Raw genomic sequence first — 12,384 nt, 5'->3', positions numbered from 1 at the left:
ATTTTTAATTCTCATTCATGATATCTGTTTCCTCGACATTCTAGCTCAGATAAATGACCTATAATGTAGAGATGTACTACTCTACTCAATTTCTCATTTGAAGTTAAAAAAAACCCGCAAAATTTGACTCTTAAATCTGAGGAAGTTTTCGGGGAAGCTGAGGAATGTCTAGCTGTGTAACATTTGCATCCCCACGATGAGGAGCACGTTATAAATCAGATACCTGTACCCCTCTGAGGTATTCCATTCTTTATATTCGATTTAGAGACAGCTCCTCGATTGAAGAAATTGTATCCGTTTTCTGTTGCTAAAAAGAGTGTTGACGACTGACAAACGCATCAACATTTAAGAAAAATCATCACTTTATGGAACAGAACCATGACAACGAAATAAATTAATGCTTTAGAGTCCAAAAATAGTCGCTGAAGTGGGCGGGGATATTTTTTCCAAGATGTCAGCTTGCGTCCCTTATAGAGTTTATGTACTAGTAGTATATATGAGTGGTACGTCTTTTTTAAACGTGGTTTTTCGTGACTGAAAGTGTCAGAATCTTTCATTTAACAACTTTTAAGTGTATATTAATTAGATTAATTTTTATTAAATGATTTATTTATTTTACGCAATCCGGAAGACAAGCCCCTATGCTTAGTATTACATCTTTTTTCTCGTTTTACCGAGTGCTCAATATATTTTCCCTACAGACCAGTTGGATTTAACTGCTATATTTATGTAGGAAGCAATTTCTTACTACAAAATTGAGAACTTCAAACCGAAAGTTAATTTTGTGATGATAGAAACTATGGAACAAGACTGTTATGGAAACAGAGGTAATAAACTTTGTTTTATTTATAATGAGTATAATAAAAAGAAACATATTAGGGTAGCATCTGAAAATATTTATCTCTCAACATCATACCTGGTATTTGAAATAGGGGCTTGTCTTCCGGATTGTGAAAAATAAATAAATTATTTTAAAAAAATTAATCTTATATACGCTTATAAGTTAAAAAAGACGTACCACACCTACATACATAAACTCTTAGAGTTTATGTATATAGGAGTGGTACGTCTTTTTTAAACGAGGTTTTTCTTGACTGAAAGTGTCAGAATCTTTAATTTAACAACTTTTAAGTGTATATAAATTAGATTAATTTTTTAAGAATAATTTATTTATTTTACACAATCCGAAAGGCAAGCCCCTATGGTATTTAACGGATGCGTAGTATTTTAATAACTGTTACCCTAAGCAATATTTTCAATACGGAAGTTAATTTTGTAATATTCTAACTATTCAACAGGCAGACATGAAACAGGTACATGTAGTTAAAAGTGTTTGCTTTATTCACTACGAGTAATTTAAACATTTATATATTCAGGGTAACATTTGAAAATGTTATCTCTCGAGACTCGTTACTAGGCTATGCCGTTATCGCGGGCTGATTAAACATGTACAGACACGCAAAGAGAATCTGACTTTAGTAATAGATAGTATGCGCTGATCAAATAAATTAGAATTTAGTTTAATTATATCATTTTTTACACCAAAGTCTATAGTAAGACGAATTAAAGAATCTAAAGGTTCAAAGCAAATGTTAGCATTGGAAAGTCGGGTAATTCGATCATGGATCCATTTGCACGCCCGAATTATAAACAAAACAAACGAAAGTCTTCATTGAATGATTAAGTATGTAAAGGGTCAATTATATTCCTTGTTTTTAAATGGAATTTAAAGTTACAGATACCGCAACTTAAACCTAGAATTATTGAGTATATCAACTGTTTTTAGATTGAATTGGTAGAAACTTTGTAATAATCGAAGATGGCCACCAGTACAACTAAAGCACAAGACGTTATCCTGTGCCACCTCTGTGACAGGATACCCGCCCTTCTTCACTGTAATCCCTGTCAGGTCAACTTATATGACGAATGCGTCGGAAAACACTATATGACGTCATCGTCCTCTAATCACGACATTGTCAAATACCGAGAGAGAAAATTCTATCTTTCATTTCCAAACTGTAAGGCCCATAGTGGCGAAAAGTGTACTGTTAAGTGCCAGAATTGTGATATAGAAGTTTGCTTTAAATGCCTCAGTGGGAACCATAACGGCCATATAATTATTGAAATTAGGGACATTGTTGAAGAAAAGAAAAAGCATGTGGAGAAAGACACGGATTGTCTAAAAGACGACATCATTCCAAAATTCGAAAAAGCAGATACGGAAATAGAATCCAAATTAGCTGCTTTAAATGCTAAATGTGACGAATTAGAACAAACAGTCACAGAGCATGGACAAAAATGGCAGCGATTCATTAAAGAAATCGTGGCGAAAAGCAAGAAAGATATTATAGAAATGAGAGGAAATGGCATTAAGAAATTAAAAGAATATCAGAAGGAAATCAAAAATGTACTTGAAAGCCTAAATGAAATTGCTCTACAGAACGAAAAGATATTTCAGTCCATGGACGTTAGTTACATCACAAAATATGAAAGCAATATTCAGAAGTATCTAAAGATTCCCTTAAAGATAGATCTGGAACTACCGGCTTTCGTTTCCATGGACATAGATAAGGGTAAACTTTACCAAGATTTTGGAAAATTAATAGAACCCAGGATACACACAGAAACGATCTACAGATCAGATGTATCCAATGAGCTCCTAGACAAAGCTGTAGAAATCGCATCCTTCCCCACTGGAATAACAGAGTTGATGAGGATAGCATGTCTAAATACAGAGGAGGTGTGGGTAACGGGGAAAAATAAAACTATCACTCGTATCAACATACAAGGTTCTGTACAGGAAATTGTTACCGCTACTTGTCAGAATTTTCCTAGCGATATTTCATTTTCAAAAGAAGGGCATCTGCTGTACGCTGATAGAGTAAATCAAGTAATTAATGATGTCCACCAGACAACAGCACAAATCACAACACCACGGGGATGGATACCAGTAGGACTGTGTTGTACACAATCAGGAAACTTACTGGTCAGTATGCGTACATCTAATAATGAACATTATAAAATTGTCCGTTATGAAGGTCAAACAATAAAGCAGGAGATAGAGAAGGATGACCAAGGTACACCGCTATATAAAGGAGGAGAAAGTATGCTGTTTGTGACAGAAAACAACAACGGGGATATCTGTGCTTCTGATTGCAATGCTAAGGATGTCGTTGTGGTGAACAAGGCAGGAAAACTAAGATTCCGATATAAAGGACAACAAACGATGAAGAATCAGTTTATTCCTTCTACTATTGTCACAGACTCCGCTTGTCGTATAATAGTACGGGATTACGAGAATTCCTGTACCCATATCATTGATCAGGACGGTCAGTTTCTCCGTAGTCTGGATTTTTGCGGAGTACTGAGTCTAGACACACTGGGAAGACTGTGGGTGGGGGAGTATCAGAGTGGAAACGTGAAGGTCATCAAATATACAAATTAAATGATCTGATTTCTATGATACAATTTGTGAGGAAATATTCTGTAAAATATGTATTTATTATTTTAAAAAAAATAACTATATGTACTAATGATTTTAAATGTTTTAGGTGATATTTCAACACATGTCAAAACAAAGGGAAAAATATTCTAAATTGAACCTTACATTAATGTAAAAATATGCGAAATTGAACCTCATGTCATCAAAATACTGAAGATGCATCTAGAAAATAACGTATAAATATGCTGGGAATAAATCAGCGTTTTAAATAATTCAAACATCAAGATGTTTATTTATTTAAGTTTTATAAATAATATACTTATCATCATCATCATAATAATATGTAAAGATATAATCTTTGAATCACAATCTGAATTCATTTGTGTAATAAAGTTGCACTAATTTTCATATTAAAGTTGCGTAACTTAACTTAACATCAAAAATACAATATTTCACCAATTTAATTTTCTTTGACTGTTTTTTTCAAACAGATGTAAATATAAACAATAAAATGTATTCCTTTGGTTGTTATTACGGGAATTAACGTCGCAGCTATTGCAAAAAAAATACATAACCCGAAATACATTTTATTTTTTAAATACATGTAAAGTGCTATAATGGTAAAAAAAAGTTAAAGAAAACTAAATAATTTCACTGTTTTACTGACAATCTATTTCAGTTATGTATCTTTACTTTTCCTTGAATTTCACATTATGATTTTTAAAAAAGTGATGCATAATCTCATAACATTCTAGATATCGCTTATATACTTTAACATTTAAGACATTTGAATAAAATTAATGTTTACGTTTTATCCTCTGAATAAAAAGAAAATTAAATCAACGAAGAACAATTTAGTTTTGAAGAATATTTGATTTGCTTAGTGAATGTAACTTTACCACAATTAAAGTACATGTCACTTCTTTGATCTAAAATCTGATGAGAGGGTTTGACAACTTAAAATATTTTACTTTAATGTAAATTAGTTGAATCTGATTGGTCTAGAAACATTTGTTAAAAACACTATTACCCGCTAAATAATGAAGCCACACCCTCCAGCGTAGCAACAGTCAACAGTGCACGATTCACTGTTATATGTATTTGTATAATACATTCAGTGTAATATAATAAGTATTGCATGTAGTAATTGAGTTTAACATTGAAAATTTTCAACCCTCGAAAACCATTGTCAACCTCGGCTGCGCCTCGGTTGACAATGGTTTTTTTGGGGTGAAAACATTCAATGTTACACTCAACTATATACATGGAATATTTATCTAATGAAATTCCAAGTAATACAATGTTAATGAGTTAAATGATAACACAGCCATGTACTTTGAATCGTACAGACAGCGACTCTTCCGGATTTTAATCTTAAAAGAGTGATAAAAAAAAATGCATGGATGTTGAAGGATGTTGAGAATAGTGTTAAGGACTCTTAAGGTGAAAACTTTTTCAATAAAGTCAATGTGAGGGAGGTATTGATGATGTGGATACGGTCAGGAAAAACCTATATACGAGTACATAGGTCCTTTATATGGCTGAAAAATGGCCTGTTCTGACAGGAAAAATACATGCAATAGACTTTTTAACGCGTCATGGGTTTCAACCAACAAAACCTTAGCTACCCAACACAAACCTCTTAACAATAGACTTTCTTGGCCAAACAATGTTTTAAGAAGAAAATGATAAAATCTAAAAGTGCGTTTGACGTATTATATTCGTGGCAAAGAACACAATTCAAAGGATTTGAGAAAACTAAAAGAAAGGTATATGTGAAAAAATACAAGTAAAATACAAGAAAAAAGTATATTTTTCGTATTGCTTATGTTTTATCAGCTCAGCATACAGAACGTAATTTAATCCTGGGGGGGGGGGAATATCAATTTTCTGATAAAATCTAAATGTGTAGGCGACGAACGATGTGCTATTTCTGTGATAAAAACACAATTAAATAGATAAGAAGGGTATTTTTGAAAAAAGAAATAAAATAGAAGAAATCATGTTTTCCACTTTGTTCAGTTTTCATTATTTCTGCATTTAGTAATGACCCAGGGGTTCCGCCATCGATTTTTTTCTTATAGTTGCTTTCACGAGGTTTGTACATGCAAAACCATATAATGTGATGTTGTAAGTTTTGGAGCTTGTGTCATTCTAAAAATGACAAATACATGATAATCTCCTTAATAAAATTTACTTGGAAACAATCTAATATCCCCTTTCGTTAAATGTTTTTTTTATAATATCCTTCCATTCATCAGCCATGGGTCAAAATTTCATTCTTTCAGAAACTTTCAGAAACAAATCTTTTGTATTGTAACTTAACCGATCAAAATTTCACGATTTTTGATCGATACAATGAAAAGGGCCATAATGATTACATGTGAATTAACTTTTCGGGGCGGCTTGACGAAATAGAACATTTTGCAGTAGAGTAGAAAAAGAAACGAATTCTCTCTGTTTAAAATTTGGATTCTTACTCGTGAGAAGAACTGCGAACGCCAGTATTGTTTTGTCTGTACCTCCAAGTACATTTTCAAAAATTAACATATTAGAACAATTTTTCACATTTATAATGATAGTCGTGTGAATTTTCATCAATCATCATTGTTTTAGGGAAACAAAAAGAGATAACTCTGTAATTTTCGTAAACCCTGGTTTTTTGTTTTACTAGTAAGTCAATGGAAAACGAAAATATTTTTACCATCCTCCTTGACACAAAATATCCCTTTAAAGGTGTTTAAAAATAGTTAGTTTACAAATTTATACCAAAAACTTGTTGGAAGGGGGATGTGTATGCAGACAAAAATTGCAAAAATGGTATTTGAGAATATTGCGATGTTTTAAGCCGACTTTTAATTGAAAAAATTGTACAGACTTAGATAAACAGATTTATAATTCAAAGCTGACCTGATCCCACCTCTGACGTTGTAGAGTTCCGTGTTTGCTTTATTCCTGGTTTTTATTGTTTGAATGGTATTTTCGTTATATCCATTTTTTTAATTAGGGTAGTTTTTTAATTTTTACATCCCACTCGAAAATTTTTCAATCATATGGAGAAACCACCATTTGCCGGTAGATGACTGAAAATGCAAACCTATGATTGGGTCTCAGGGTCTGTAAGCATTGAAGGATCCTTTTCGTCCCAACATATAGTGCTTGGTTTGGTTGGTTTTCATCCAAAGAACCGGTCTCAATGTCCTCCAGTGGATTCAAACCCACGAGGATCAGTTCCTCACTCCGTAGATCTATAGCAGACTGACATCACTGCACCACGCGGGTAACACTTTATGGCATTTATTTGACGTTGTATTGGAGGATGAAGATTGGCAGGTTAAATATTCCATTATATTTCTGAAATTGTTAATTGATAAGTTGTTTGCCCCCTTCCTCGCCCCCTCAATTTTTTTTATGCAATACAATCAACATCACATATCTCATGTTTAACACTCTCTCTCAGAAGATATCGACATTGTATGATGTTAACAAACAAAAATCATGAAAGACATTTAATCAGTAAAGAAATTGTCACTCGAAGAACAGCCTGTATACTCATCAGAATCCTCAAATAAGAATCAAATATCGCAATAGAATTGTTCACAGAACTAACAAAAATATTTTAGGTGAAAAAAAATTGTAGATATAATGTCCAACTGTATATTCTTGGAAATATATATTATGCTGCCATATTATCCAGGCTGCCATGTAAGTAAACAGCGGCGTATATTCCTCTCTGTTGATGTGTAGGCTATTGTGAATAGGAGATTCACCTGAGGCGCGAAGCGCCGAACGGGGGTAGGTACGGGAGGGGGTCGCTCCTCCTGTTGTTGGGGGTTCGGGGGGCCTCCCCTGAGAAAAAATTGAAAATTAGACACGAAATCATGCGATTTCCTGATAAAAAGATTTTTTTTAAAAATCATTTATTTAAAAATACAGGTGTATATATGAGTTCTTGTGAAAAAAATTTGTTCTCCTCTGGAAAATTTTAATTTTTTTCTATTTTGCCAATTTGAAGACAACTAAATTGTTTTTTTGACCAAACAGGAACTATAGTGTATGATAAATTTAATCTTAACACACTTAAGGTTAATTAAGAGAATAGTTGCACTACTTGGAAAAACTGACAAATCTTAGCAGTGTGCAGTTGAACCTAGTTTAGTATCTTTAGTAGCAAATTATACGGAAAGAAGTTAAGATCGAGTTTGAACACGAAAGATGATAAATACTTATCGAAACACTCCACTTTTGCAAAACACTTATATTATTGCGTGACATAATCACCTTTGCTTGAAATCATTCTGTTTGTTGTCCTGTTCATAAGTACATGCAACTGATTTTTTTAGATATACTGTTATAGACTTTATAGTAAGTTTTGAATTTCACCTTGAAGATAACAAAAATATCGGAATTAATTTACGGTATTACAATATTTAGGCCAGTTTGGGTCGCCATATTTGTTATTGTTTTAACGTCACTCTCCATAATTTTTCACTCAAATGGAGACGTCACCGAATGCCAGTGAAAGGCTTTAAATTTTGACCTTTACTCGGCACTCAGGGCCATTGAGCAGTGAGGGATCTTTATCGCGTCAACGTCTGTCTTGAAACGGGACCTCGGATTATAAGGTCTCATCCGAAGGACCCGCAACTTTCACTTCAAACAAAAATGTGACCGAAGTTCGGACAACTTTAGCGTTAGGCCTATTTCCACCTGTTTATTAGATGAAGTCGAGTTTCAGGTAACTATGGAAACGTACAGACAGCTACTCTTGACGACATACTTAAACTTCCGAATTTTAATCTGAATAAAGTGATAATAAAAATGGATGACGAAGGTTACGAAAATAGAGTATTCAAAGGAGTTGAAAACTTTTTTAATAAAGTCGATGTGAGAGCGGTATTAATGGAGTGGATGTGGCTAAAAACTGGCCCGGCTGGACAGGAGATAATATACTTTTAACTCGTCATGGGTTTCAACCAACAAGGCCGTCCTTAGCTACACAGCTTCTGCATCTTAACAATAGACTCTCTTGGCCAAATGATGTTTAATGGAGAAGGGAATAATAAAATATAAAAGTTTAGTCGACATATAATGTTATATTTCTGTGATAAAAAAACACAATTACAAAGACAAGAAGGGTATTGATCTAAAAATAAAATTTAAATACAAATTAGCAGGTTTTTCGTTTTGTCCACTTTTCATTAGTTATGCGTTTAGTAATAATCCAAGGTTGCCGCTATTGTTTGTCTTCTTAAAATGGTTTTCATTGGGTGTGAATTACATGCAAAAGTATTATATTATGTGTCACTGTAAGTGTTTGAGCTTTTGTGTTTCTAGTGATGACATTATTCATTGTAATCTAGTTAATCAAATTTACTTGGAATAATGTATATCCTTCCACTCAGTAGCCATGAGTCAGATTTTTTGGCCTTGAAAAAAGTTGTCCACTACCCCCCCCCCCCCCCCCCACCACCACCACCACCACCACCACCACCACGAAATAGGATTTTCGAGTTTTGAAATTATATTAAATTTTTTTTTCTTGCTTGTCAACTTTTTTTGAGTTAGTAAAAAAAAAAATTCAGGTTGCCCCCCCCCCCTTTCAAAAACGATGCTACGTGACTGTATGAAGCGAAACAACTCTAACTGCAAAATTAAGCATTTCAAACCGAAAGTTAAATTTGTGACGATAGAAACTTTGGAACATGACTTTTATGAAAACAAAGAGGTAATAGTTTTTTATTTATTTATAACGAATAACGAGTAAAATAATAAACATATTAGGGTAGCATCTTAAGATATTCATTTCTAAAAATCATACCAGGTATCTAACTGATGCATAGCCAATCTCAGGAAATTTTTATAACTGTTACCCTACAAATATTTTCCATACCGTAGTTAATTGTGTAATGTTCAAACTATGCAATCGGCTGATATGAAACAGAAAGGTAAAAATGATTGCTTTATTTACTATAAATAAATTAAAAATTTATATATTTAGGGTCATATTTGAAAAATGTTAACTCTCTAGACTCCTTAGTGAACGGATATCGCGAACTAACAAAACATGTACAGGCACGTAAGGAGTATACTGACTTTAGTATTAGATAGTATATACTAATCAAATTATTCAAATTTAGTTTCAATATCATTTTTACTCCAAAGTCTAGTAAGATGACTTAAAGAATCTAAAGGACTGTGGCGAATCTATCAAAGCAAATGATATGCAAGCGCAGATTAAAAAACAATACAAAGCAAACAAATGTCTTCACTGGATGATTAACCTTGTCTTTAAATGGAATTCAAAGCAAAAGGTACACACACTGCAACCTGAAATTAGAATTTATTGAGTATTTCGTCTAGTTTTAGATTAAAATGGTAGGAACTTTATAACACTGCAGAAGATGGCCACAAGTACAACTAAAGCACAAGACGTTATCTTGTGTCACCTCTGTGACAGGAGACCCGCCCTTCTTCACTGTAATCCCTGTCAGGTCAACTTATGTGAAGAATGCGTCGGAAAACACTATATGACGTCATCATCCTCTAATCACGAGATTGTCAAATACCGAGAGAGAAAATTCCATCTTTCATTTCCAAACTGCAAAGCCCATAGTGGCGAAAAGTGTACTGTTAGGTGCCAAAATTGTGATGTAGAAGTTTGCTTTAAATGCCTCTGTGGCGACCATAATGGTCATAGAATTATCGAAATAAAGGACATTGTTAATGAAAAGAAAAAGCTTATGGAAAAAGACGCAGCTTATCTAAAAGACGATATTATTCCAAAATTTGAAAATGCGGATGCAGAAATAGAATCCAAATTAGCTGCTTTAAATGCTAAATGTGACCAATTAGAAGAACTAGTCACAGAACATGGAGAAAATTGGCGGCGATGCATTGAAGAAATCGTGGAGAAAAACAAGAAAGATATTGCAGAAATGAGAGAAAATGGCATTAAAAAATTAAAAGAATACCAGAAGGAAATCAAAAATGTTCTTGCAAGCCTAAATGAAATTGCTCTGAAAAACAAAAAGATTTCTCAGTCCATTGACATTAGTCACATCGCAAAATATGAAAGTAATATTCAGAAGTATCCGAAGATTCCCTTACAAATTGATCTAGAACTACCGGCTTTCGTTTCCAAGGACACAGATAAAGGTAAACTTTACCAATATTTTGGAAAATTAATAGAACCCAAAATACAAACAGAATCTATATACAGATCAGATGTATCCAACGAACTCCTAGACGAAGCTGTAGAAATCGCATCCTTCCACACTGGAATAACAGAGTTGATGAGGATGGCATGTTTGAATACAGAGGAGGTGTGGATATCTGGGCAGAATATTAAAACCATCACTCGTTTCAATTTACAAGGTTCTAAACAGGAGACTGTTACCTCTACTTGTCGAAATCATCCTAGTGACATTTCAGTTTCAAATAAGGGGCATCTGCTGTACACTGATAGAGTAAATCAAGTAATTACTGATGTTCATCAGACAACAGCACAGATCAGAGCACCACACGGATGGGAACCAGTAGGACTGTGTTGTACACAATCAGGTGATTTACTGGTCAGTATGCGTACATTTAATTATAAACATTGTAAGATTGTCCGTTACGAAGGTCAAACAATAACGCAGGAGATAGAGAAGGACGACCAAGGTAATCCACTATTTAAAGATGGAGATAGGATGCTGTTTGTAACAGAAAACAACAATGGGGACATATGTGCCTCTGATTGCAATGCTGGTGTAGTCGCTGTGGTGAACAAGGCAGGAAAAATACGATTTTTCTATAATGGACAACAAACGATGAAGAATCAGTTTAAACCTACCAGTATTGTCACAGACTTTGCTAGTCGTATAATAGTAAAGGATAATGGAAATTCCTGTACCCATATCATTGATCAGGACGGTCAGTTTCTTCTTAGTCTGGCTTTCTGTGGAGCACTGAGTTTGGACACAGTGGGACGACTGTGGGTGGGGGAGTTTGAGAGTGGAATTGTAAATGTCATGAAATATACAGAATAAATGTTTTGATTTCTATAAGGAATCTTTTTTGCAAATATTAAAGAAATATTGTTACTTTTTGTTTTTTTTAATTAAAATAAAATGTTTGAGTGTAGCAAATTAATCTCATTTAAATTGACGGAAGCACATATAATATTGTTAAAACTAATAATGGTGGTGGACATGGGTTTTGGGGGTCTCTTCAAGTTTTTCGATTGGGGTCTTTGCCAAGCCTGCAGGCCTGGGGCCCCCTCCACCTCTTGTAACAGGAGGGGAGGCTTAGTACTGGAGTACTTGCAATTGGGTGTTAAAGTACTGCTGACCAGAACCAATCACCGGAACCAAGGTATACAGTTGTGCTCGCAACTCTCCCGGGCCCAAATGTCTAGTACCCAAATTTGGGATCCCAGGCACCTGTGACCAACACAGGGCCACTGGTTTTGCCCGGTACTCTTTAGTCGGTATGCCAGTTGTCCTTCCGGACCCTATTCTTTATTGTACATCTATGCAATGCGGCCTCTTAACGCCAACTACCTTTTTGTCCATCAAAGTTATAAATAACACAATGTTTGCCTTTTCAAGTCTTTAATAAATTTAATGAAAACCATCCAACTGTTGTCTATTGCAAAGTTAACACCAAGGAAAGGGAATAGTGACCTTATGAGCATAAGGAATCATGTAGCAATGCATGCCAGGTCCCGCAGGGCAGCGATTACCTGACTGTTCAATTAACCAATCCTTATTTTATAGATAAATACGAGGGTTGTCCCAAAATTCTGTAGACAAGCGTTGTTTTGTACGAACATGATGTCATATATTAAGAAAACGTCGTACATAGACTAAACCAACACTATCAAATAAATTTATGGACAAATATGGAGTATCAACACAATTTTACCCTATTTAAATGACACATTTCATTGTCTGGAG

At 34.2% G+C, this 12,384-nt stretch overlaps 2 protein-coding genes across 2 annotated transcripts; both read left to right on the top strand.

The window, feature by feature from the left end:
• Positions 1-1,819: 1,819 nt before the first annotated feature.
• LOC134278722 (uncharacterized) lies at positions 1,820-3,445 on the top strand. Its single transcript, XM_062761014.1, has one exon. It carries the CDS (start codon positions 1,820-1,822, stop codon positions 3,443-3,445), a length of 1,626 nt encoding a protein of 541 aa, XP_062616998.1.
• A 5,659-nt stretch (positions 3,446-9,104) lies between these two features.
• On the top strand, positions 9,105-11,515 carry LOC134278721 (E3 ubiquitin-protein ligase TRIM71-like). The gene is made up of 2 exons (XM_062761013.1): positions 9,105-9,170; positions 9,812-11,515. The coding sequence occupies exon 2, from the start codon at positions 9,847-9,849 to the stop codon at positions 11,473-11,475; it is 1,629 nt and encodes a 542-aa protein (XP_062616997.1). The 5' UTR covers positions 9,105-9,170; positions 9,812-9,846; the 3' UTR covers positions 11,476-11,515.
• Positions 11,516-12,384: the final 869 nt, after the last annotated feature.

Source organism: Saccostrea cucullata, unplaced genomic scaffold, assembly GCF_032062105.1.
Source record: "Saccostrea cucullata isolate Sc308-1 unplaced genomic scaffold, CSIRO_AGI_Scuc_v1 ctg10218, whole genome shotgun sequence".
Classification (NCBI taxonomy): domain Eukaryota; kingdom Metazoa; phylum Mollusca; class Bivalvia; order Ostreida; family Ostreidae; genus Saccostrea; species Saccostrea cuccullata.
Note: the sequence above shows the minus strand (reverse complement) of the source record. Positions and strands in the feature narration are given on the sequence as shown.